This window comes from Canis aureus, chromosome 15, assembly GCF_053574225.1.
Source record: "Canis aureus isolate CA01 chromosome 15, VMU_Caureus_v.1.0, whole genome shotgun sequence".
Classification (NCBI taxonomy): Eukaryota; Metazoa; Chordata; class Mammalia; order Carnivora; family Canidae; genus Canis; species Canis aureus.
This window is the reverse complement of record NC_135625.1, coordinates 61,036,555-61,061,243: the sequence shown is the minus strand read 5'-3', so window position 1 is coordinate 61,061,243 and position 24,689 is coordinate 61,036,555. Positions and strand designations below refer to the sequence as shown.

The window sequence follows — 24,689 nt, the reverse complement described above, 5'->3', positions numbered from 1 at the left end:
AGTACTGTTGTTTTAATTATACAACTTGCTGGAACTGTTAGGCCTGACTTACTGTTTAATTCAGTTGTAGTAACTCTCTTGTGCATCTGTGTTTGTCAAATTAGCTTGTTCTGTTGCTAATATTACTCTCCTTTCTTGCTGAAGAAGACATTCCTGTTGAAGGTGTTAAATTTAATAAATATCTAAAATTGGTACCCTCTAATATTTTCTCTTATCCTTCCCCTATGTCTCTTTTTTCCTTCCCTTAAGAAATTTTGTGATTTAATTTATCATGAAATATAACTAAATACAAAGGTTTATATGGAAAATAACTCATGATAAATAGATGATTCTGGCAAATTGGAGTGAGTGAATTTCAGCTTAAGGCAACTCTTCAGCATGAAAAACAAAATGTGGTGGAAAAGCAAGAGAACAGTGGTTCCCTCTGAGGGATATGGAGGCAATATAACTAAGTAAGCATGTGAGAACCTACCTTACACATAAAGGACCTAGAAAAGGAAGAGCAAATAAAGCCTCAAGTCAGCAGAAGAAGGGAAATAAGAAAGACTAGAGCAGAGGGGGGAGGTAAGATGGTGAAATAATAAGGATCCTCATTTTCATTTAGTCCCCCAAATTTAGCTAGCTAACTTTCAAACCATCCTGAACACCTATGGATTCAACCTGAGATGGAAAGAAAGAATAGCTGGAACACTACAGAGAGAAAAGTGATCACTTCTTGCAAGGTAGTAATGCAAAGAGAAATGGAGGAGATATATCAGAAGATAAATGGCAGGGAGAGGGAGCCTTTGCAAGCAGCTGCTGGAAAGCAGTTATAGCACTAGGGCGTTCAATTGGGTCCTTTAGAAATCTGGTCCTGAAAGAGTCTTCCTTGCCTGAAAAGTGCTCAGTGGTGAAATAGGGCAGAACTGCAAGAGGGACAAGGAGATCTCAATATTCCCAGAGGCACAGAAAGAACAGAGGCACCCAGGAGAAAGCTCAACTTGTGACGCAAACCACAAACCATGGATGGATAAGGGGACCACTGACACCCTGGGTCCTGGTAAAGGACTGGAATGCAGCAACTCTCTGATAGTTGCCAGGAAGGCAGAGCAGGTGCACACTCCAGTGGCTGAATGCTCCCCACCTCAGAGCCCAGCAGTGGACAGAAATGTGCTATCCTCTAATCCCTCCAGGAGAGGCAGAAACCAGGGAGGGCAAAAGACGGCAAAAGCTTTCCCACCACCAGACGCCCTTCAAATTGTATGAATCAGTGCCCCCACGCCTGCCTCCAGGAGGATCTGAGTCAGCATCCACTGGGAGACTGCAATTCAGTGTCTACTGGGAGCTCTTGGCTCTCGGGCTGGAGATCTGGCACCATGTTGTGTTTTTTTTTTTTTTTTCCTTTCACCTGGGAGAGGTGTAGCCTCCAGAGAACAAAGGCCTCATAGGACAAACTTCTGGAGAGCTCAGATACCTGGAAAGGGGCGGGGCATCTCCACCCAGGCACAGACACCTGACAATCAGCACAGCAGGCCCTTCCCCCAGAAGACCACCTGGAAGAACAGGTGAATAGCAAGTTTACTGACCAACCAGCACTGGAAAGCTCTAGGACTGAGGGAAAATAGTACATACAACTCGAGGTTTCTTCCTTATGATTCATTTTATCTTTCAGGTTAAAAATTTCCAATATTCTTTTTTCCTCTCCTATCTTAACTACAATATTTTATCAATTCTTCATTTTTAAGTTTTTTTTCCATTTTGATTTTCATATTTTAACAATTACATATTCTTCATTTTTGGAATCTTTTCAACATATTCAATTTAATTTTTATAGATATATAAATTTGGGGGGAGTTTTGTTTTTTAAGTTTGTTTTGTTTTATAATTTTGGAGTTAATACCTTCTACAAATACACTCAGAACCAAGTGGAGCACTGTTTTTGGTCCACTCTGTGAGATATATTCTCTCTTCCTTCCCATCCTTCCCTCCTTTTTTTCTTATTTTTGTTTTTATTGTTGCTGTTGTTTCTCTATATAAGTTTTGCTTTTTTATATGAATTTGGAATTTAGTGCCATCTAACATACACACCAAAATACAGTTTTTAAAAATTTTTTCACATTTGTGGTGGGGTTTTTTTCTGGTCCCTGACATCTTCAGGATTGCCTAGGGTATATTTTACTTAGGTCGTGGTTGATATTTTTGACTCTGCGTACTCATACTGCCATTCTGCACTGGACAAAATGACTAGAAGGAAGAATTCATCACAAAAGAAATAACCAGAAGTAATACTCTTGGCCATAGATCTAATGGATATAGATTTAAGTAAGATGTCAGATATAGAATTCAGGATTAAAATTATTAAATTACTGATGACTCTTGAAAAAAAGCACAAAAGACTCTAGAGATTCTCTTACTGTAGAAATGAGATCTAATCAGGCTGAAAATAAAAATACTTTAACTGAGATGCAGCCTAAACTGGATGCTCTAACAGTTAGGGTTAATGAGGTAGGAGAGAGTGAGTGGCATAGAACACAAAATTATGGAAAGGAAGAAAGCTGAGGAAAAGAGAGAAAAATAACTAAGAGCCCATGAGGAGAGACTCTGAGAATTAAGTGATAATTTGAGAAAGAATAGCATTTGTCTTATTGGGATTCCAGAGGGTGTGGAGAGAGAGAGAGAGAACCAGAAAATATTTTTGAACAAATCATAGGTGAAAACCTCCCTAATCTGGGGAAGGAAACAGGAATTCATAACCAAAAGAACAAAAGATCAACAAAAACTGATTAATACCCCAACATATAATAGTGAAGCTTGAAAATTTCAGAGATAAAGAAAAAATCCTAAAAGCACTCATGACAAGATATTCCTAACTTATATGGCAAGAAATATCAGATTAACAGCAAACCTATCCTATCTGGCAGGCCAGAAAGAGCTGGCAGGATATATTCAGGGTACTAAACAAGGAAAACATGCAGCCAAGAATACTGTATCTAGCAAGGCTGTCATTCAAAATAGAAGGAGAGGTGAAGACCTTCCAGGATAGACAGAAACTGAAAGACTATGTGACCACCAAACCAGCTCTGTAAGAAATATTAAGGGGGACCCCTAAGCAAAGAGGGAGCCCAAAGAAACAATTCACAGAAACAGGGACTGTAAGGTAATACTATGAAGCTAAATTCATATCTCTCAATAGTTACTCTGAATGTGAATGGGCTACATGCTCCAGTCAAAAGATACAGGGTAGGGCAGCCTGGGTGGCTTCAGTGGTTTAGCGCTGCCTTCAGCCCAGGGCCTGATCCTGGAGACCCAGGATCGAGTCCCATGTTGGGCTTCCTGCATGGAGCCTGCTTCTCCCTCTGCCTGTGTCTCTGCCCTCTCTCCCTCTCATGAGTAAATAATAAAATAAAAAATCTTAAAAAAAAGACACAGGGTATTAGACTGGATAAAAAAGCAAGACCCATCTATATGCTGCCTACAAGAGACTCATTTTAGACCTAAGGACACCTCCAGCCTGAAAATGAAGGGGTAGAGAACCATTTACCATTCAAATGGTCCTCAAAAGAAAGCTGGGGTAGCAATCCTCATATCAGATAAATTAGATGAAGAGGGACACTATATCGTACTTAAAGGGTCTATCCAACAAGAAGACCTAACAATTATGAATATCTATGCCCCTAATGTGGGAGAAGCCAATTATATCAACCAATTAATAATCAAAGTAAAGAGAGACATAAACAATATATTAATAGTAGGAGACTCCAACATGGCACTCTGAGCAAAGGACAGATCTTCTAAGCAGAAGATCACCAAAGAAACAAGGGCAAATGACACATGGGACCAAATGGATTTCACAGATATATACAGAACTTTACATCCAAACGCAACAGAATACACATTCTTCTCAAGTGCACATGGAACTTTCTCCAGAATAGACCACATATTGGGTCACAAATTAGGTCTCAATCGATAGCAAAAGACTGGGATTATTCCTTGCATATTTTCAGACCACAATGCTTTGAAACTAGGACTCAATTACAAGAAGAAATTTGGAGGTTACCAAACACTTGGAGATTAAAGAGCATCCTACTAAAAGATCAATGGGTCAACCAGGAAATTAGAGAAGAGTTTCAAAGATTCAGCAAATAAAGCCTACAGCAAGCAGAAGAAGAGAAATAATAAAGATTAATAATAAAGATTAGAGAACTCAATGAATAGAGACCAGAATAAGTATAGAACAGATCAATGAAACCAGGAGCTGGTTCTTTGAAAGAATTAATAAGATAAATAAACCCCTAGCAAGACTTATTAAAAAGAAAAAAGACTCAAATTAATAAAATCATGAATGAAAGAGGAGAGATCACAACCAACACCAAGGAAATACAAACAATTTTTAAAATGTATTATGAGCAACTATATGCCAACAAATTAGGCAAGCTGAAAGAAATGCATACATTCCTGGAAACCAACCTACAAATTACCAAAACTGAAATAGAAAGAAATAGAAAATCTGAACAGATCAATAACCAGAGAGGAAACTGAAGCAGTCATCAAAAACTTCCCAAGAAACAAAAGTCCAGGGCCAGCTCGCTTCCCAGGGGAATTCTACCAAACATTTAAAAAAGAAATAATACCTAAATAATACCTAAAGTCATTAAGATAAAACCTAACATCAAAAAATCAGAAGCCAAGTAACTTGTGCAGAAGGAATACACAGAAAACTTGGGGTGGTTTGGTTAGAGTATAATTAGTGGAGGGTGTGCATAAGGTAGATTTTTCTGGTTTTCAGAAATTGTAATTTTTTTGGTGTGCTATTTCAATTTTTAGTAGCAAATGTGTATGTAGAGGATCTTATTAAAATTGAGACTTATTTGAAAAAAAAATTATACTAAAGCTGTTTCAAAGGATAGAAATTGAGGGAATATCTCCAAACTCATTCTATGAGGCCAGCATTATCTTGATCCCAAAACCAGATGAAGACTCCATCAAAAACGAGAATTACAGACCAATATCACAGAGGAACATGGGCATCAAAATACTCACCAAGATACTAGCCAATAGGATCCAATAGTACATTAAAAGGATTAGTCATCATGACCAAGTGGGATTTATCCCTGGGATACAGAGGTGGTTCGACATTCATAAATCAATCAACACAACAGATCACATTAATAAAATAAAAGACAAAAACCATATGATCCTCTCATTTGATGCAGAGAAAGCATTTGACAAAATACAGCATCCTTTCCTGATTGAATGTCTTCAAAGTATAGGGATACAGGGAACATACCTCAAAATCATAAAAGCCATCTACAAAAAGCCTACTTTGAATATCATTCTCAATGGGGAAACACAACAGGAACACAACAGGAATGCCCACTCTCACCATTGTTGTTCAACATAGTGCTAGCAGTCCTAGTCTCAGCAATCAGACAACAAAAAGAAATAAAAGGCAAATTGGCAAAGAAGTAGTCAAATGCTCACTCTTCACAGATGACATGATATTGTACATGGAGAACCCAAAAGACTCCACCCCAAAATTGCTAGAATTCATATAGCAATTCAGCAATGTGTCACGCTACAAAATCAATGCACAGAAATCTATACACTAACAATGAGACTGATGAAAGAGAAATTAGGGAATCAATCCCATTTACAATTGCTCTCAAAACCATAAGATACCTAGGGAAAGGGGATCCCTGGGTGGTGCAGCGGTTTGGCGCCTGCCTTTGGCCCAGGGCGCGATCCTGGAGACCCGGGATCGAATCCCACATCGGGCTTCCGGTGCATGGAGCCTGCTTCTTCCTCTGCCTGTGTCTCTGCCTCTCTCTCTCTCTGTGACTATCATTAAAAAAAAAAAAAAAGATACCTAGGGAAAAATCCTAACCTGACAGGTAAAGGATCTGTACTTTATTAACTACAGAATACTAATGAAAGAAATTGAGGGAGACACAAAGAGATGGGAAAACATTCCATGCTCATGGATTGGAAGAATGAATATTGTGAAAATGTGTACCCAGAGCAATGTATACATTCAATGCAATCCTTATCAAAATACCATGGACTTCCTTCACAGGGTTGGAACAAACAATCCTAAGGTTTGGAACCAGAAAAGACCCCAAATAGCCAGAGAAATATTGAAAAAGGAAACCAAAGCTGGGGGCATCACAATACCTGACTTCAAGCTGTATTACAAAGCTGTGATCATCAAGACAGTATGGTACTGGCACAAAAACAAACACATAGACCAATGGAACAGAACAGAGAACCCAGAAATGGACTCTCAACTGTATGGTCAACTGATCTTCGATAAAGCAGGAAAGAATATCCAATGGAATAAAGTTTCTTCAATAAATGGTGTTGGGAAAATTGGACAGCCACATGTAGAACAATGAAACTGGATCATTCTCTTATATCATATGTAAAGATAAACTCAAAATGGATGAAAGACCTAAATGTGAGACAGGAATCCATCAAAATCCTAGAGGAGAATACAGACAGCAACCTTTTTTAGCTTGGCCACAGCAACTTCTTGCAAGACACATCTATAAAGGCAAGGGAAACAAAAGCAATAGTGAACTATTGGAACTAAAACTAAAAGGCAATCTACAGAATGGGAGAAGATATTTGCAAATGACATATCAGATATAAGGCTAGTATCCAAGATCTATAAAAAATTTATCAAACTCGGGATGCCTGTGTGACTCAGCAGTTGAGCATCTGCCTGCAGCTCAGGGCATAATCCCAGGATCCAGGATTGAGTCCCACATTAGACTCCCTGTGAGGAGCCTACTTTTCCTCCCTCTGCCTATGTCTCTACCTCTCTCTCTGTGTGTATCTCATGAATAAATAAATAAATCTTAAATATATACACACACACACACACACACACACACACACACACACAACTCTTAAAATTAAAAAAAAAAGAACTCGGGGATCCCTGGGTGGCGCAGTGGTTTGGCGCCTGCCTTTGGCCCAGGGTGCGATCCTGGAGACCCAGGATCGAGTCCCACGTCGGGCTCCCGGTGCATGGAGCCTGCTTCTCCTTCTGCCTGTGTCTCTGCCTCTCTCCCTCTCTCTCTGTGACTATCGTAAATAAATAAAAAAATTTAAAAAAAAAGAACTTATCAAACTCAATACCCAAAAACAAACAAATCAGTCAAGAAATGGGCAGAAGACATGAACAGACATTTCTCCAAAGAAGACATACACATGGCCAACAAGCACATGAAAAAATGCTCCTGATCACTTGTCATCAGGGAAATACAAATCAAAACCACAATGAGATACCACTTTACACTGATGAGAATGGCTAAAATTAACAAGACAGGAAACAACACATGTTGGTGAGGGTGTGGAGAAACAGGAACCCTCTTGCACTGTTGGTGGGAATGCGAACTGGTACAGCCACTCTGGAAAACAGTGTGGAGGTTTCCTAAAATTAAAAATAGAACTACCCTATGATCCAGCAATTGTGCTACTAGTATTTGCCCAAAGGATACAAAAATACTGATTTGAAAGGGCACATGCACCCTGGTATTTATAACATCATTATCAACAATAGCCAAATTATGGGAAAAGCCCAAATGTCCACCGATTGATGAATGGATAAAGATACACACACACACACACACACACACACACACACACACACACACACACTGGAACATTACTCAGCCATCAAAAAGAATGAAATCTTGCTATTTGCAATGATGTAGATGGAGCTAGAGAGTATTATGCTAAGGGAAATAAGTCAAAGAAAGACAAATACCATATGATTTCACTCATGTGGAATGTAAGAAATAAAACAGATGAACTTAAGGGAAGGGGAAAAAAGAGAGAGGGAAGCAAACCATAAGAGACTCTTAACTACCCTACAAACTGAGGGCTGATGGAGGGAGGTGAGCAGGGGATGGGCTAAATGGATGATGGGTATTAAGGAGGTCACTTGTGATGAGCATTGAGTGTTATATGTGATGAATCACTAAATTCTACATCTGAAACCAATTTTACCATATACGTTAACTAACTAGAAATTAAATAAAAACTTGAAATAAAAAAAGAAGGGCATGAGAATATTCTTTAACTTTGAACTATTACATTAAATCTCTATATTAAAATTTATAAAACAATGGCTACAAGAATAGGATGTATATTCCTCATAAAAATGAAAGAAGAATTAAAAGGTACCTAAAATATTAAATAATAAAACAAAAGTATTTTAGACAAATATAAAAAGTGTAGAAATTCAAAATAGGTAGAAATTAGTCTGAGTATAGCAATAATCAAAATAAATACAAATGGCCGAAACTTGCCAGTTAAAAGATAGAAATTGTAAATTGCATTTTTAAAAATCTTACTATATGTAAATTAATAGACATATTTAAATCAAAAAGATACAGAAGGGTAGAAAAGATATAAAATGATATACTAGGATAATACCAACCAACCAAAAAAGGAATAGCATTGGCATATTAATAACTGACAAATAGGATTTAAGACAAAAAAATATTATCTATATGAGAGAAAGCAATAACATATAGTAATAGCTTTGATTTACTGGGAAATCACAAAGTACCTACATTTAAAAATGTACCTGAATTTACATATACTTAACAAAATAGCCTAAAAATATTTTTAAAAAACAAAAAGTAATAAATTTATAGAACTATTTTGATAAATCTAAATATAGAAGAATATTTCAACATAAATCTATACATTATAGATATTAAGAAAAAATTTAGTAAGGATACTGAAGACTTGAACTACACAATTAAAGTTTGATATATATAGAAACTTCTACCCAAAAAAATGAGAGTGTGCATTCTTTCAAACACACGAGGATTTATAAAAATTGACTGTATACTAGTCCAGAAAGCAAGTCTTAATTCTTTTCAAAGAATCAGTATCACATTGATCATACTCTCTGAACATAAAACAATTAAACTAGAACTCAAATATTTTTTTTAATTTGGAAAGTTAACCCCCCAAAATTTATCATTCCAAATTCTAAACTTATGAATGAAAGATTTAATCATGTGGACATTTTTTTTAATTACTGAGAATTAAAATAATAATGAAAATGGCTCTTTTCAAAGATAGTGAACAGAAAATCCACAGGAACATATACATAAATTACTAGAAATAGTAAGAAAGTATAAGAAAGCTAAAGCCATTAGATAAATTTATGAATATCAACTGCATTTCCATCATCACTAATAAGCAGAAAATATAATTTTCTGAAAGTACAATTAAAATATAATAGAAAAATATAAAGCATTTTAAGAATAAATTTAATAAGATATGTATAAGACATGTATGAGATAATATAAAACTATTGAAATGCATCAAAGGGAAACCAAAATAAGTAGAGAGATATGCCAGATCCATGGCTAGGAATAATCATGACCAGAAAAATACTGATTCTTCCCAACTAATACAACAAGTCAAAGCAATTCCAAATAAATCCCAACAAACTTTTTCATAGAACTTGACAAGTTGATTTTAAAATCTATTTAAAAATACTTAAGTGTTCCTGATAAAGAAAAACATGGCTGGCCTACCCTATCAGACATCACAAATTATAATAAAGTCGTAATTATTAAGATATTGAGGTATTGGTCCATAATAAATAAACCAACGCAGCAGTAGGGAGAGCCCAGAATCAGACCCATGCACAGATAGAAAAACTTTGTTTTTTCAGATAGAAGAACTTTGATAGATGACATAAGTGGTGCTGCACATCACTGAAGAAGGAACCATTAGATAAATCATATTTGGATACTTAGCTTACTATGTTTTAAAAAATGAAACTGGATTCCTACTTCACATCATTCATAAAAATCAATTCCAAATGACACAAATATTTAAATATTAAATCAAAACTTTAAAGACTCTAGAAATAGGGACACCTGAGTGGCTCAGTTGGTTAAAGCATCTGCCTTTGGCTCAGATGATGATGTCAGGGTCCTGGGATCGGGCCCCAAATCACGCTTTCTGCTCATCAAGGAGTCTGCTTCACCCTCTGCTTCTACTGCCCCCTCAGCTTCTGTTCTCTCTCTCTCTCTCTCTAATAAATAAATAAAATATTTTTTAAAATAAATAAATACTCTAGAAATAGTATCTTTTCTGATCTTGGTATCTTAAAGGTGTTTTCAACTAGGCACAATACTCAATAACCATGGGGCACCTGGGTGGCTTCAGTGGTTTAGCGCCTGCCTTTGGCCCAGGGCATGATCCTGGAATCCCGGGATCGAGTCCCACATCAGGCTCCCTGCATGGAGCCTGCTTCTCCCTCTGCCTATGCTCTGCCTCTCTCTCTCTCTCTCTCTCTCTCTGTCTCTCAAGAACAAATAAAATATTTTTTAAAAAGACTCAATAACCACAAATAACCATAAAAGACTGATAATTTAAGTGTTAAATTGAATTATACTCAAGTAAAGAGCTCTTTTTGCCAAAATACACATAAAGAGAAGACTGAGCCACAAACTGGAAGAAGGTATTTTCAACATATGTAACTGGCAAAAGAGTAATAACTAGAACATTTATAGAAGTCCTACAAAGCAATTTTTTTTAAATTAATGAAATGTTCAAAGACCATGAAACAGTATTTCCCAGAAGAAACTCTATTAGCAGAAGGAGTAGGGTAGAAAAGGAAAAGAAGAAAAAAGTTATGCCAATCATCAACTACTGATAAAGATAAAATTAAGAGTGTAACAAGAAATTTGACACAACCAGCAAAATAACAAAAAAGTTTGACAATACCCAATGTAGGAAAATGCTTATAAATTGCTGGCAGATGTGCAAAAGTGAACATTTGCATCCTCTATGGTCCAACAGTGCCATTTCTAATTATATACTCTAGAGGTATATACCACGAGGTTATCATTGCATGTATACACCAATATGTATATAAACCAACACACATTAATATACGGAGCCCTGCAGCCTTGGAGCCAAATGGACAGATCCCCATCACTTACGGTAAAAAGCAGTGTGCTGCCGTCAACACCCACTGAGGGGCAATCAAAGTTCCCACACAGGACTGATAACTGGAGCTCAGGTAAAATAAGTAGAGAAGAGGATTGAACCCTTCCATGTCTTCACTAACATATGAAACAACACCTGGAACACAGAGAGAAGAGAATCAAGGGATATAACCTGACTAAAGAAAACTCAGGGTACTTATGGAGATTTCAGGATGCCAGTATCAGATAATATCAGTATTTACCACATATTAATCCCTCAGTCCCCTACTCTATGGTACTAGAGAACCATACTACAAATACTGTACTAAATACTTGATGTACTTTTTAAAATTTTTTTCTAAAAAAAATTTAAAAAATAAAAAATTTTTTTCTTCACAGAAAAAAAAGAACCTATGGGGTGGATAAATTTTATATTATTTTACTGATAGTTTATTGGAGAGACTGTCTTTTCCACACTGTAGTCTCCTTTGTCATAGATTGATTGACCACATAATTGTGGGTTTATTTCTGGGCTCTCTGTTCCACTGACCTATGTGTTTGCTTTTGTGCCAGCAAAAGTACATCTTGAAACCTGGAATTGTGATGCCTCCTGCTTTTTATTTCTCAAGATAGACAGTAAAATAGAATATTATGCAGCCATAATAAAGGAAGTGATAGTGCCATTTGCAACAATATGGATGGACCTAGAGGATATAATGTTAAGTCAAGTCTTATGGAGAAAGACGAATACCAGATGATTTCACTCATATGTAGAATCCAAAAAAAAGAAAAAACAAACAAATGAATAAAGAAACAAAAAGCAGAAACAGACCTATAAATATGGAGAATAAACAGATGGTTACCAGAGAGCAGGAGGACAAGGAATGGGAAATATGGGTGAAGGGGAGTGGGAGGGCTTCCGGGTATGGAATGAACAAGTCATGGAGATAAAAGGCACAGCATAGGGAATACAGTCAATAATATTCTAATACTGTTGTGTGGTAACTGATGGCAGCTACACTTATGGTGAACATAGTATAATATATAAACTTATCAAATCACTACACTGTACACCAGATACTAACGTAACATTGTGTGTCAACTATACTCAAATTTTTTTGAATTTAAATCATTAACTATTAGGACACTTGAGGCCATACAACTAGTGAATGATGGTTGGCTAAAGGATTCAGACTCCAAAAAAAAAAAAAAAAAAAAGGATTCAGACTCCAGTCCATCTGATTTCAAATCCTATTTATGCACTTCTCTTCCACAGGACCTCCCTGCTTCTCCTTACCCTGTTTGCTGCTTTCCAGAGCGTCTCAGCTCATTTCTAATCTTCCAAAGGCTTAAGGATTCTGGGCTCTATCCACAATCAAGCAATGGAGCCTTTCCTATATAGCTCCTTGATTTTTCCTACTAGTCGACTGCAGGGATGCTCTGAAATTAGTCATCATGAATCCATCAGGAAAAAAATTAATTAAAATTAGGACTTTACGGGACGCCTGGGTGGCTCAGTGGTTTAGCACCTGCCTTCGGCTCAGGGCGTGATCCTGGATCCTGGATCCTGGGATGGAGTCCCACATCAGCTCCCTGCATGGAACTTGCTTCTCCCTCTGCCTATGTCTCTGTCTCTTTCTGTGTGTGTCTCTCATGAATAAATAAATACAATCTTTAAAAAAAAAGTAAGACTTTAATTCTGGCCTAAGAATAGAGGGAAAGGTACTTTGTACAGATACTTAAATACAGTGCACTACTTATGCTCTGGAAAAAAATTGTCTCAATTTGAATACTGGTTGTATCCTTACTGGTAGCATGAACTTGAACAAATTATATAAATCTCTGTATCTTAATTTACTTACTTGTACACTGAGAGCATACAACTTCTTTCCTAGGGTTGTTGTGAGAATTACATGTGTTAATATACATAAATTGCTTGGGAAATGTTTGATATATAATGGGTTTTCAGTAAATGTAATTTCCTCCTAATGCAGTTTGAAGTACTTTTTTATTTTGAGAAAGTAAAAACAACACTCAGAAGGAGACATAGACAAATTCCCTTCGTGACCCCCAAAATAACTCAACATCAGATATTAATTGGTATCTCCTTTCTTTGCATTATTGCTATCTCTTTATCCATGAGAGCTCTATTTTAAGTTCTACCTCCTAAATAAAACTTTTGAGATATCCTATTCTGAACTGATCCCATTTCTCTAACTCCATCTTCAGAATTATCCAGCACAAGCTCAAACTCTGTAAGACACCCTCCCAACCCCCCATGACTGGGGCACTTCTGAGACTCTCTGGAGTATGTTCTCCCCACTGCATAAAGCAAAAAAAACCCTCACTATTTTCCTTATTTCTATGTTCTTGGTGGCATTTGGATGGTAGCTTCAACAAAGCAGGCTAAATCCTGCTTTCTTCAGTTTAGGAAAGGAGGCAGGAAAATATAAAACTATTTTTAAGGTTTTGTTTTAATTCCAGTTAATTAACAGAGTTATATTAGCTTCAGGTGTACAATATAGTGATTCAACACTTACATACAACACCAGATGCTCATCACAAGTTCATCCCTTAATCTCCATCACCTATTTCACCCATCCCCCCAACCACCTTCCCTCTGGTAACCATCAGTTTATTCCTTATAGTTAGAAGTCTATTTCTTGGTGTGCCTCTCTCTCTTTTTTACCCTTTGCTTAGGTGTTTTGTTTCTTAAATTCTACATATGAGTGAAATATGATATTTGTCTTTCTCTGACTGACATATTTCGTTTGGCATAATACTGTCTAGCTCCATCCATGTCACTGCAAATGGCAAGAGTTCATTCTTTTTGATGGCCAAGTAATATTCCATTGTGTGTAGATATACACCATCTCTTCCTTATTCATTCATCAGTTAATGGATATTTGGGCTGCTTCCATAATTTGGCTATTACTGGTAATGCTGCTATAAACATTGGGGTGCATGTATCCCTTTGAATTAGTGTATTTGTATTCTTTGGGTAAATGCCTTGCAATACAATTGCCGAATCATAGGGTAGTTCTATTTTAAACTTCTTGAGGAACCTCCATACTATTTTCCACAGTAATTACACCAATTTTCACTTCCACCAACTATGCAAGAGGGCTCCTTTTTCTCCACACCCTCACCAACACTTGTTGTTTCTTGTGTTTTTTATCTTGGCTATTCTGACAGGTATGAGGTAATGTTCCATTGTAGTTTTGATTCTCATTTCCCTAATGAGTGATATTGTGCACCTTTTCATTGGTTGTTTGTTTGTGTTTGTTATGTCTTCTTTGGAAAAAAAGTGTATTCATGCCCTTTGCCCATTTTTAATTGGATTATTGTATTATTCATTTTTGGGGATGTTGAGTTTTATAAGTTCTTTATATATTTTGTATAGTAACCCATTATCAGATATGTCATTTGCAAATATCTTCTTCCATTCCATAGGTTGCCTTTTAGTTTTGTTGATGGTTTCCTTTGCTGTGCAGAAGCTTTTGATTTTGATATATTCCCAATAGTTTTTGTTTCCCTTCCTGCAGGAGACATATCTAGAAAGAAGTTGCTACAGCTGATGTCAAAAAGGTTACTGCCCATGTTCTCTAGGATTTTTATACTTTCAGGTCTCACATTTAAGTTTTTAGTCCATTTTGAATTTATTGTGTTTGGTGTAAGAAAGTGGCCCGGTTTCATTCTACATGTGGCTGTCCAATTTTCCCAACATCATTTGTCAGAGACTGTCTTTTTCCCATTAGATAGTCTTTCCTGGTTTGCCAAAGATTCACCATTCATGAGTTCGTTTCTGGGTTTCTATTCTGTTCCATTGATCTCTGTCTATTTCTGTGCCAGGACCATACTCTTTTTATTACTACAGCTTTGTCATATAAATAGAAGTCTGGAATTTTGATGCCTCCAGCTTTGCTTTTTTTGTCTATTTTTGGTCTTTTTGTGGTTCCATAAATTTTAGGATTCTTTGATCTAGTTCTGTGAAAAATGGGTTGGCATTTTGATAGGGATTGCATTAAATGTATAGATTGCTTTGGGTAGTACAGACATTTTAACAATATTTATTCTTCCAAACCATGAGCATAGAATGTCTTTTCATTTCTTTGTGTCATTTTCAATTTCTTTCATGTGTTTCATCAGTGTTTATAGTTTTCAGAGTACAGGTCTTTCACCTCTTTGGTTAGGTTTATCCAAGGTAGCTTTTGGCTTTTGGTGCAGTTGTAAATGGGATCGATTTCTCTTTCTGCTGCTTCATTATAGGTGTATAGAGATGCAACAGAGTTAGGTATGTTGATTTTGTATCCTGCAACTGAACTCATCTATCAGTTCTAGTAATTTTTTGGTGGGTTCTTTCAAGTTTTCTATACAGAGTATCATGACATCTGCAAACAGTGAAAGTTTGATTTCTTCCTTGCCAATTTAGATGACTTTTATTTCATTTTGTTGTCTGATTGTTGTGTTAGGACTTCCAAACCATGTTAAATAACAGTGGTTCGAGTGGACATCCTGTCTTCTTCCTGACCATACAGGAAAAGATCGCAGTTTTTCCACCCAAGGATGATATTAGCTGTGGGATTTTCATAGATGGTCTCTATTATGTTGAGGAAAATGTTTCTTCTTACTGTGCTCTATTAAGAGTTTTTATTATGAATGGATGTTGTACTTTGTCAAATGCTTTTTCAGCATCTATTGAAAGGATTGTGATTCTTATCCTTTGTTTTATTAATGTGGTGTATCACGTCAATTGATTTGCAGATAATGAACCAGTCCTGCAGCTCAGGAATAAATTTCACTTGCCTGTCATGAATGATTCTTTTAATAGATTCAATTTGCTAGTATTTTATTGAGAATCTTTGCATTCATATTTATCAGGGATATTGGCCTGTAGTTCTTTTAGTGATGTCTTCATCTGGTCTCGTTATCAGGGTAATGCTGGCTTCACATAATGAGTTTGGAAATTTTCCTTCCAATTCTATTTTTTGGAAGAGTTTGAGAAGAACAGGTATTAACTCTTCTTTAAATATTTGGTAGAATTTGCCTTTCATGAAGCCATCTGTCCCTGGACTTCTGCTTGTTGAAAGTTTTTTGATTATTGACTCAATTTCTTTGCTGGTTATTGGTCTGTTGAAGTTTTTTTTCCTCTTTCAGTTTTGGTAGGTTATGTTTCTAGGAATTTATCAATTTTTTCTACATTATCCAATTTGCATATAGTTTTCCGTAATTTTATAATTGTTTGTATTTCTATGGTGTTCGCTGTTATTTCTCCTCTCTCATTAGTGATTTTATTAATTTGTATCCTTTATCTTTTTGATAAGTCTGGCTAGAGGTTAATCAACTGTACTATTTTTTCCAAAGAAAAAGCTCCTGGTTTCATTGATATGTTCTATTTTTTTTTAATTTCTACATAATTTAGTTCTGCTGTAATCTTTATTATTTCCTTCCTACTCTTGGCTTTAGGGTTCATTTGTTGCTCTTTTTCTAGCTCCTTTAGGTGTAAGATTAGAGTGTTTGAGAGTTTTCTTACTGCTTGAGGTAGGTCTGTATTGCTATATACTTCCCTTTTAGGACTGCTTTTGCCGCATCCCAAAGGTTTTGGACATTGTGTTTTCATTTTCATTTGTTTCCATATTTTTTTTATTTCTTCCTTGATTTCCTGGTTGACTCATTCATTTTTAATAGCATATGTTGTTTAACCTCTATGTATTTGTGGTCTTTCCAACTTTTTTCTTGTGGCTGACTTCTAGTTTCACACTGTTGTGGTTAGAAAAGGTGCATGGTACGCTTTCCATCTTTTTATATTTGTTGAGGCCTGTTTTGTGACCTAAAATGTAACCTATTCTGGAGAATGTTCCATGAGCACCTAAAGAGAATGTGTATTCTGCTGTCTTAGAATGTTCTGCATATATCTGTTGAGTTCACCTGGCCCAGATGTCATTCAAAGCCATTGTTTCTTTTTCTTTTTTTAATTCAAATTCAATTAGCCAACACAAAGTACATACTTAGTTTCAGATGTAGAGTTCAATAATTCATCAGCTACATGTAACACCCAGAAGTCATCACATCACATGCCCTCCTTAATGCCCATTACCAAATTACCCCATCCCCCCACTGGCCTTCTCTCTCCAGCAACCCTCAGCTTGTTTCCTATAGTTAGAGTCTCTCCTGGTTTTTCTCCCTCTCTGATAACTTCTCATTCAGTTTTCCCTCCTTTCCCCTATGACCCTCTGCACTGTTAAGCCACTGTTTCTGTGGGTTTTTTTCTGTTTAGATGATCTGTCCATTAATGTAAATGGGGTGTTAAAGTCCCCTACTATTATTGTATTATCACTTAGTTCCTTTATGTTTGTTATTAATTTTTGTTATATATATTTAGGTGCTCCCCTGTTGGGTGCATAAATATTTACAATTGTTATAACTTCTTGTTATATTGTTCCTTTTGTTATTATATAGTTCCATTCTTTATCTCTTGTTATAGTTTGGGATAAAATCTAGTTTGTCTGACATAAGTATTGCTACTCCGGCTTTCTTTTAACATCCTTTTGTGTGATAAATGTTTCTCCACCCCCTCACTTTCAACCTGCAGGTGTCTTTAGGTATAAAAGGAGTCTCTTTTAGGCAGCATATAGATGCATCTTGTTTTTTTTTTTAATCTATTATGTCACCTTATGTCTCTTGACTGGAGTGTTTAGTCCATTTACATTCAAAGTAATTGTTGATATGTATTTATTGCAATTTTATTACTTGTTTTGTCATTGTCTCTGGAGATTTTCTTGGATCCTTTTCTTTGTCACTTTTTTTTCCAATTCAGACTTCTCTTGCTTTGTCAATTTATGTTTCTAGGTCTATGGAGTTTTCACCTGTAGATGATCAGTAGTAAAGGAATAATGATTTATATAATATCCCCCACTAACTACAACAGTGTATGGCATGAACACAATATGTATGTATCATACAAATGAATTAGTGAGCAGTTGGAATAAAATCCACTTTGTGTACAGGGTCTACTGGGAGGTACTGAAATTAATGAAATGGTTTTCTGCATCCATATGTGAAGCAAGCATCATCAGAACAATAAGAGTTAATGTTATATATGTGTGTGTGTACTTTTTTCCAAATTCATCTATGTATGCATTTATTTAAGAAAATATTTCCTGAATATTTACTACGTGCCAGGCAACACATTGGATGTTAAATATCAAAGGGTATCCAAGATAGAAGTAGACTTTGGATCCATGAAATGAGGGAGATAGACAGTAAGCAAATATATGAGGGAGATAGACAGTAAGCAAATAAATACACAAATGGATAGTTATAAATTGTGATGATAAAGTAACAGTGTTCCTTGAGAAAGCAGAATAAGGGAGGGTAAATGAGGAATTGAATTTAGTTTGGGTGCACAAAAAAGTACTTGCTGGGTAAATGACAGGTATCTGAGACAGAGAGTTAAGAAAACCCAGCCATGGGAAGAACAGAATAAAGAGCTTTTTAGGAGAGGAACTACATGTGCAAAGGCTCAAAGAGGAGAAAGGACTAGGAGTGCTCAGGAATCTGAAGAAAGCCTAGAATATTGAAGCATAGAGGCCAAGGAAAAGATTGGCTATGATGACCTTGAGAGGAGGCAGGGATCCCATCAAGCAGGGCTTGAAACCCATTCTCAGGAGTTTGGATTTTATTCTAAATGTAATAAAAAAAAAAACTATTAAAGAATTTGAATGCACAGAAGTTATATGATCCAATCATTTTTTAAAACATCACTGGATTTTTATTAGAAATGGATTAGAGGGGTGCCTGGGTGGCTCTGGTTGTTAAGTGTCTGCCTTCAGCTCAGGTCTTGATCTCAGAGTCCTGGGATGGAGTGCCACATGGGCTCCCTACTCAGCGGGGAGTCTGCTTCTCCGTCTCCCTCTGCCCATTTCCCCAGCTCATGCTTGCTCTCACTATGTCTCTCTTTCTCTCAAATAAATAAATAATCTTAAAACAAAAAAGTAGATTGGAAAAGGGCAAGAGTAGAAACACATAGGCTTACTGAGATAGACCCAGCAAAAGTGATGTGACTTGCACTGAAGTGGCAGCAGTGGAGCTGGAGAAGAGCACCTAAGTGGCGGGCGGAGGGCGGGGGGGGAGACACACACAAGGTCCACTTCAAAAGTAAAGTTGACAAGAAATCTAGTTAAACAGTATTTTGATTTGATATTTTGATAATAAGACACACATTGCTCTAACAAAGATAGTTAATTCACCTTTTTGTCATTATGTAAGTATTCAATCAATAATTATCATTAAAAGAGTCAAGATATTTTAAGATTAAAAGAGGCTCTCAAAAAAAAATAAAAATAAAAAATAAAAAAATAAATAAAAGAGGCTCTCTTGGGTAGCCCGGGTGGCTCAGGAGTTTAGCGCCACCTTCAGCCCAGGGCATGATCCTGGAGACCCAGGATCGAGTCCCACATCCTGCATGGAGCCTGCTTCTCCCTTTGCCTGTGTCTCTGCCTCTTTCTCTCTCCTCTCTGTGTATTCTCATGAATAAATCAATAAAATCTTTAAAAGAGAAAAAAGAGGCTCTCATGCTCAAAAAATTTTAAAACTACTGACACAGATAATCTTCACCTTCCTTCTGACTTTAGAATAGTCCAGGGCATAAATTCTTATTTAATTCCCACAATCTATTCCTGACTCCAGACCATCTCTCATTAGCTTTAAGAAGTCTTCACTCCTACTAGTTACATCTTACCTGTAGCAACAAGACAGAGTTCCTTCAGCCACAGGGACTTCCAAGGAAAGCTGAGGAACAGGTTTCTCTTAATCAAGACTGAATTATATACCAGGCGGACCTCCCAACTAAATATTGGTCATTTGCTCTAAAAATGCTCATATTTCTTTCCACCAAAGCCCTGATGCCCTAACTCAGTCTTCACTGAGCTTTACAGTCACTGATTCTAAGAAGTCATTAGAAACTGATACATTGCCTCCTTACCCCTACATTCCAGTCAGTCCCTGTATGTTTTACCTTCCCTCTCCACCTGAGTTAGATTTCTTTATTCATCATTTTAATTATGTTCTTATTACTCTTCAGAACTCCCTTCTCCTAATGTCCTTGAGTTATATTTCAAGTGGGCAAGTCTTAACTCCATATTAACAGATATTAATCTGCCTTTCCTGTGTGTGCAGCTTTAACTTTCTTAATTCGTAACAAGCATAGAATACATTAACTACTTCTCCTAAAAACAGACTCCTCTGACTGGTGTAAATTACACTTTTAATTTTTACAACTAAAAACCCCTGCACAACAAACATAGAAAGATTCTGAATAATAGAAAGCAGAAAGTGGACTGCCTAAGGGACCCAGGGGCTTAAGGAACAACATAACTCTAACTTCCCTGGGTATTCTTCTTACATCTCATAGATCCAAGATAGAGCACTGGAGCAGAGTAGCCTATAATCCAGAACCACTAAAAAGCAAAAACAAAACAAACAAAAAAATTCTATGAAGAACTGCTCCCCTTAGCCAAAGGAAAGGGGAAAGAGTGGCCTAATACAAAGAACAATTTGACAACATCCACCCTACTCTAACCAAATAATAGTGGAAAAATGCCCACCTGCCATGGTTTCACCAAGGCTGAACAGGGGGTTTAATCTTCTACCTTCCCTCTAGGTAGAAGCAGGCAATACTCCAATCCTCAACTAGGATAGTATTAATGGGCCCAGTGGAAATCTAAGCCTCTGCACAGTAGCCAAGAAGCTAATGGAAAAGTCTGAGGCAAAGCTAACAGTACTCTGCTTCCCTCCCTGTACCACACACGGCCCTACATCTCCAGGACTCAGCAGGTTACCAAGCCTTCACCATCATTTGACAGACTGAATAAGGCTATGCAAGGATGCAAGGCAGAGCTACTTTGAACACTGATTCCTCCATCTCCTGGTAAATGGATCCAGTAGATTATTGAGTTTCAATTCCCATCCTTCCACATGAAAATATCCTAGTGTATACAAGTCTTCAATTCACTTCACCCCTCCTTGGTGTGACCAGAGCCCAACAGGGAACTAAGCTTCCAACCCTATTCAGTGACAGAGCTCCACTTTCACCTAAAGGATGTCAAGTAGTTGAGGGGGAAAGTTCACTTCCATTCCACCCATATTCAACAAGGTACTGAGGCAGCACTCCGCTTTTGCTGGGATGGTATAAGCAGGTTCAGAGAGAGGCTAAACATTGACCTTCACCAAGATCTGCAAACTACACCTAAATGGAGGTAATTGCCTGCTAAAAAGATTAACTAGGACTCAGAATCTCATAGCCTAACATCCAAAATAGGAATATCAAAATAGGAATAGGATCATCCATCATACCAAGAACCAAGATAATTATAACTCAAATGAGAAAAAATGTCAACACTTATATGACTAAGGTGACAGAACTGCTGACAATGATTTTAATGTACCAATCATAAAAAATACTTCAAAAAATACAAAAGAAACAATGTGTTTTTTCCGTTAGCCATTCTTATATCCTCTTTGGAGAAATGTCTGTTCATGTCTTCTGCCCATTTCTTGACTGGATTGTTTGGTTTTATGGGGGGTCTTGAGTTTGATAACTTCTTTATAGATCTTGGATACTAGCCTAGCCCTTTATCTGATAAGTCATTTGCAAATATCTTCTTTCATTCCATGGGTGGTCTTTTAGTTTTGTTGACTGTTTCTTTTGCTGTACAGAAGCTTTTGATCTTGATGAAGTCCCAACAGTTCATTTTTCCTTTTCTTTCCCTTGCCTTTGGAGATGTGTCTAACAAGAAGTTGCTGCAACCAAGGTCTAAGAGGTTGCTGTCTCTGTTCTCCTCTAGGATTTTGATAGATTCCTGTCTCACATTTAGGTCTTTCATCCATTTTGAGTTTATCTTTTTGTATCATGTAAGAGATGGTCCAAGTTCATTCTTCTACATGTGGCTGCCCAGTTTTTCCAACACCATTTGTTGAAGAGACTGTCTTTTTTCCATTGGATATTCTTTCCTGGTTTGTTGAAGATGAGTTGACCATAGAGTTGAGGGTCCATTCCTGGGTTCTCTATTCTGTTCCATTGATCTCTTGTCTGTTTTTTGCCTCAGTACCATACTGTCTTAATAATCACAGCTTTGTAATACAGCTTGAAGTCTGAACTTGTGATGCCTCCAGCTTTGATTTTCTTTTTCAACATTACTTTTGCTATTCAGGGTCTTTTCTGGTTCCATACAAATTTTAGGATTGTTTGTTCCAGCTCTGTGAAAAACACTAATGAATGGATAAAAAAGATGTGGTATATATACATATATAATGGAATAGGACTCAGCCATCAAAAAGAATGAAATCTTGCCATTTGCAACTATGTGAATGGAACTAGTTATTATGCTAAGCAAAATGTCAGTCAGACAAAGAAATACCACATGATTTCACTCATATGTGAAATATAAGAAAAAGTACAGAGGATTATAGGGGAAAGGAAGGAAAACTGAATGAGAAGAAATCAGAGAGGGGACAAACCATGAGATACTCTTAACTACAGGAAACAAACTGAAGGTCTGTTGTGGGGTGATGGGGTAAGGGTGATGGGCATCAAGGAGGGCATTTGATGTAGTGAGCACTGGGTATTATATGCAACTGATAAATCACTACATTCTACCCCTGCAACTAATAATACAGTGTATGTTACCTAATTAAATTTAAATAAATTTTTAAAAATAACTAATGTAAGCACTCATGAAATAATTTTTTAAATATAGAAAATATCAGCAAATAAGCAGAAGATGTAAAAAAAAAAAAGAGAGAAATTTCCAATTTCTGGTTCCACATGTAAGAAACTTGGAAGTTGCCAATCTATCTTAACAACAAGAAAAAAATCTATGCAGACCAAAAAATCAGCAACTCTTCTGGGATCCACAAGAGAAGTAAGGACACAGGGCAAACCACTTCCCTTAAGATTAGATACACAGAGAGGTGAACACAGGAAGTCATAGCTTACCAAAGCAGAGACTCACAAGCAAAACCAACAGAGGGAACCAATGTCATGGCAGGCAAACCTGAGCTGTAATTAATGAACTGCTAGAGGCTCAGTACAGACAACCCTGAGAGTTAAAAACTCCAAAGGCACCCAGTTATATGGGGCACAATTCTGTGAAACATCTGTCTAGCTTCTAACCAGGTTCTCAGAATAAATACTGGAAAGAAGTCCCCTCATGCTTCTGGCAAAGGGGAGGGAAAAGAGCTCATTTTTAAATATACCAGTGCATTTTAAATATTGTGAATATATCATACTTCTTAACAAGGCCACCCTCAGGAGACACAACTTAGCCAGAGCCTAACCTGCATGCGGTATTTTCAGAGACTGACTCACTTGGGAGGGAAATGCTCAACTCTAGCCCACTCTGGCCATCCTATCCCACCTAAGGAAGAAGAAAAAAACCTGAGAAACACAGTCTAGAGGCATAGCCTCACTAAAAGATTAAGATTTAATCCTAAGGTTACAATGTGTCCCCTCAGACCTTGCCACCACATTACTAAAGACCTATTTAAATCAGTTCCTTTGAGCCACCACACCATGTCTGGCTATGAAGAAAACATCCCAAAGCATATCAAGAGGCAAAAAAACACAATTTTAAGAGGCAGAACAAGCATCAGAACCAAACATGACAGGGGTGTTGGAATTAGTATGCCAAATAATAATGATTAATATGCTAAGGGCACTAATGGATAAGGTAGACAGCAAGAAAGAAAAAGAAGAATGTAAACAGAGAATTATAAACCTCAAGAAAGAACCAAAAAAACCAATGCTAGAAATTTTAAAACAATACCATAACAGAAATGAAGAATGCCTTTGATGGGCTTATTAGAAGATTGGACATGGCTGAGAAGAGAAACTTTGAGCCTGCAAATATATCAGTAGAAACCTCCAAAGCTAAAGAGAGGAGATAGAGGGCAGCCCAGGTGGCTCAGCGGTTTAGCACCGCCTTCAGCCCAGGGCATGATCCTAGAGACCTGGGATAGAGTCCCACGTCAGGCTCCCTGCATGGAGGCTGTTTCTCCCTCTGCCTGGGTCTGTGCCTCTCTCTCTCTCTCTCTCTCTCTCTGTGTGTGTGTGTCTCATGAATAAATAAATAAAATCTTTAAAAAGAGAGAGAGAGAGAGAGAAGATAGAGAGGGGAGAGAAAGAGAAGAAAGACTTAAAAAGACAGAATAGAGTTTCCAAGGACTATGGAAAAACCTTTTTTAAAAATGTGTAACAAATGCATAATGGGAATGCAGAAGGAGAAGGACAAAAGAAAGAAATGGAAGAATACTTGAAACAATAAGACTGAGAATTTCCTTCAAATTAATGACATATATCAAAAAACAGATCCAGGAAACTCAGAGAGCACTGAGTAGGATAAATGCCAAAGACCTGCACCAAGACATATCATTTTCAAAGATAGAAAACCAAAGACAAAGGGAAAAGTCCTAAAAGAAGCCCAAGGAAAAAACACCTTACCTATGGAGGAACAAAGATAAAAATTACATCCAACTTCTCAGAAACCATGCAAACAAGAAGAGAGTGCAGAAAAATACTTGAAGTACTAAGAGACAAAAAAACACCAACCTAGAATTCTGTAGCCTGTGAAACAACCCCTTAAAGGTGAAGGAGAAATAAAAAGCTGCTCAGACAAACAAAAATTGAGGGGATCTGTTGCCAGTAGACCTGCTTTGTAAGAAATATTAAAATAAGATCTGTAAGAG

At 36.9% G+C, this 24,689-nt stretch overlaps 1 protein-coding gene across 2 annotated transcripts in view; it reads right to left on the bottom strand.

Annotated features, from left to right (window-relative positions):
- The window catches only part of LOC144284972 (putative inactive serine protease 58), a 37,469-nt gene that overhangs the window by 3,712 nt on the left and 9,068 nt on the right, over nt 1-24,689 (bottom strand). For both annotated transcript variants that reach the window (XM_077850185.1, XM_077850184.1), the window contains exon 2: nt 10,962-11,103. In XM_077850185.1, the coding sequence (XP_077706311.1) occupies nt 10,962-11,103 (142 nt within the window). The remainder of the gene's footprint in view (nt 1-10,961; nt 11,104-24,689) is intronic.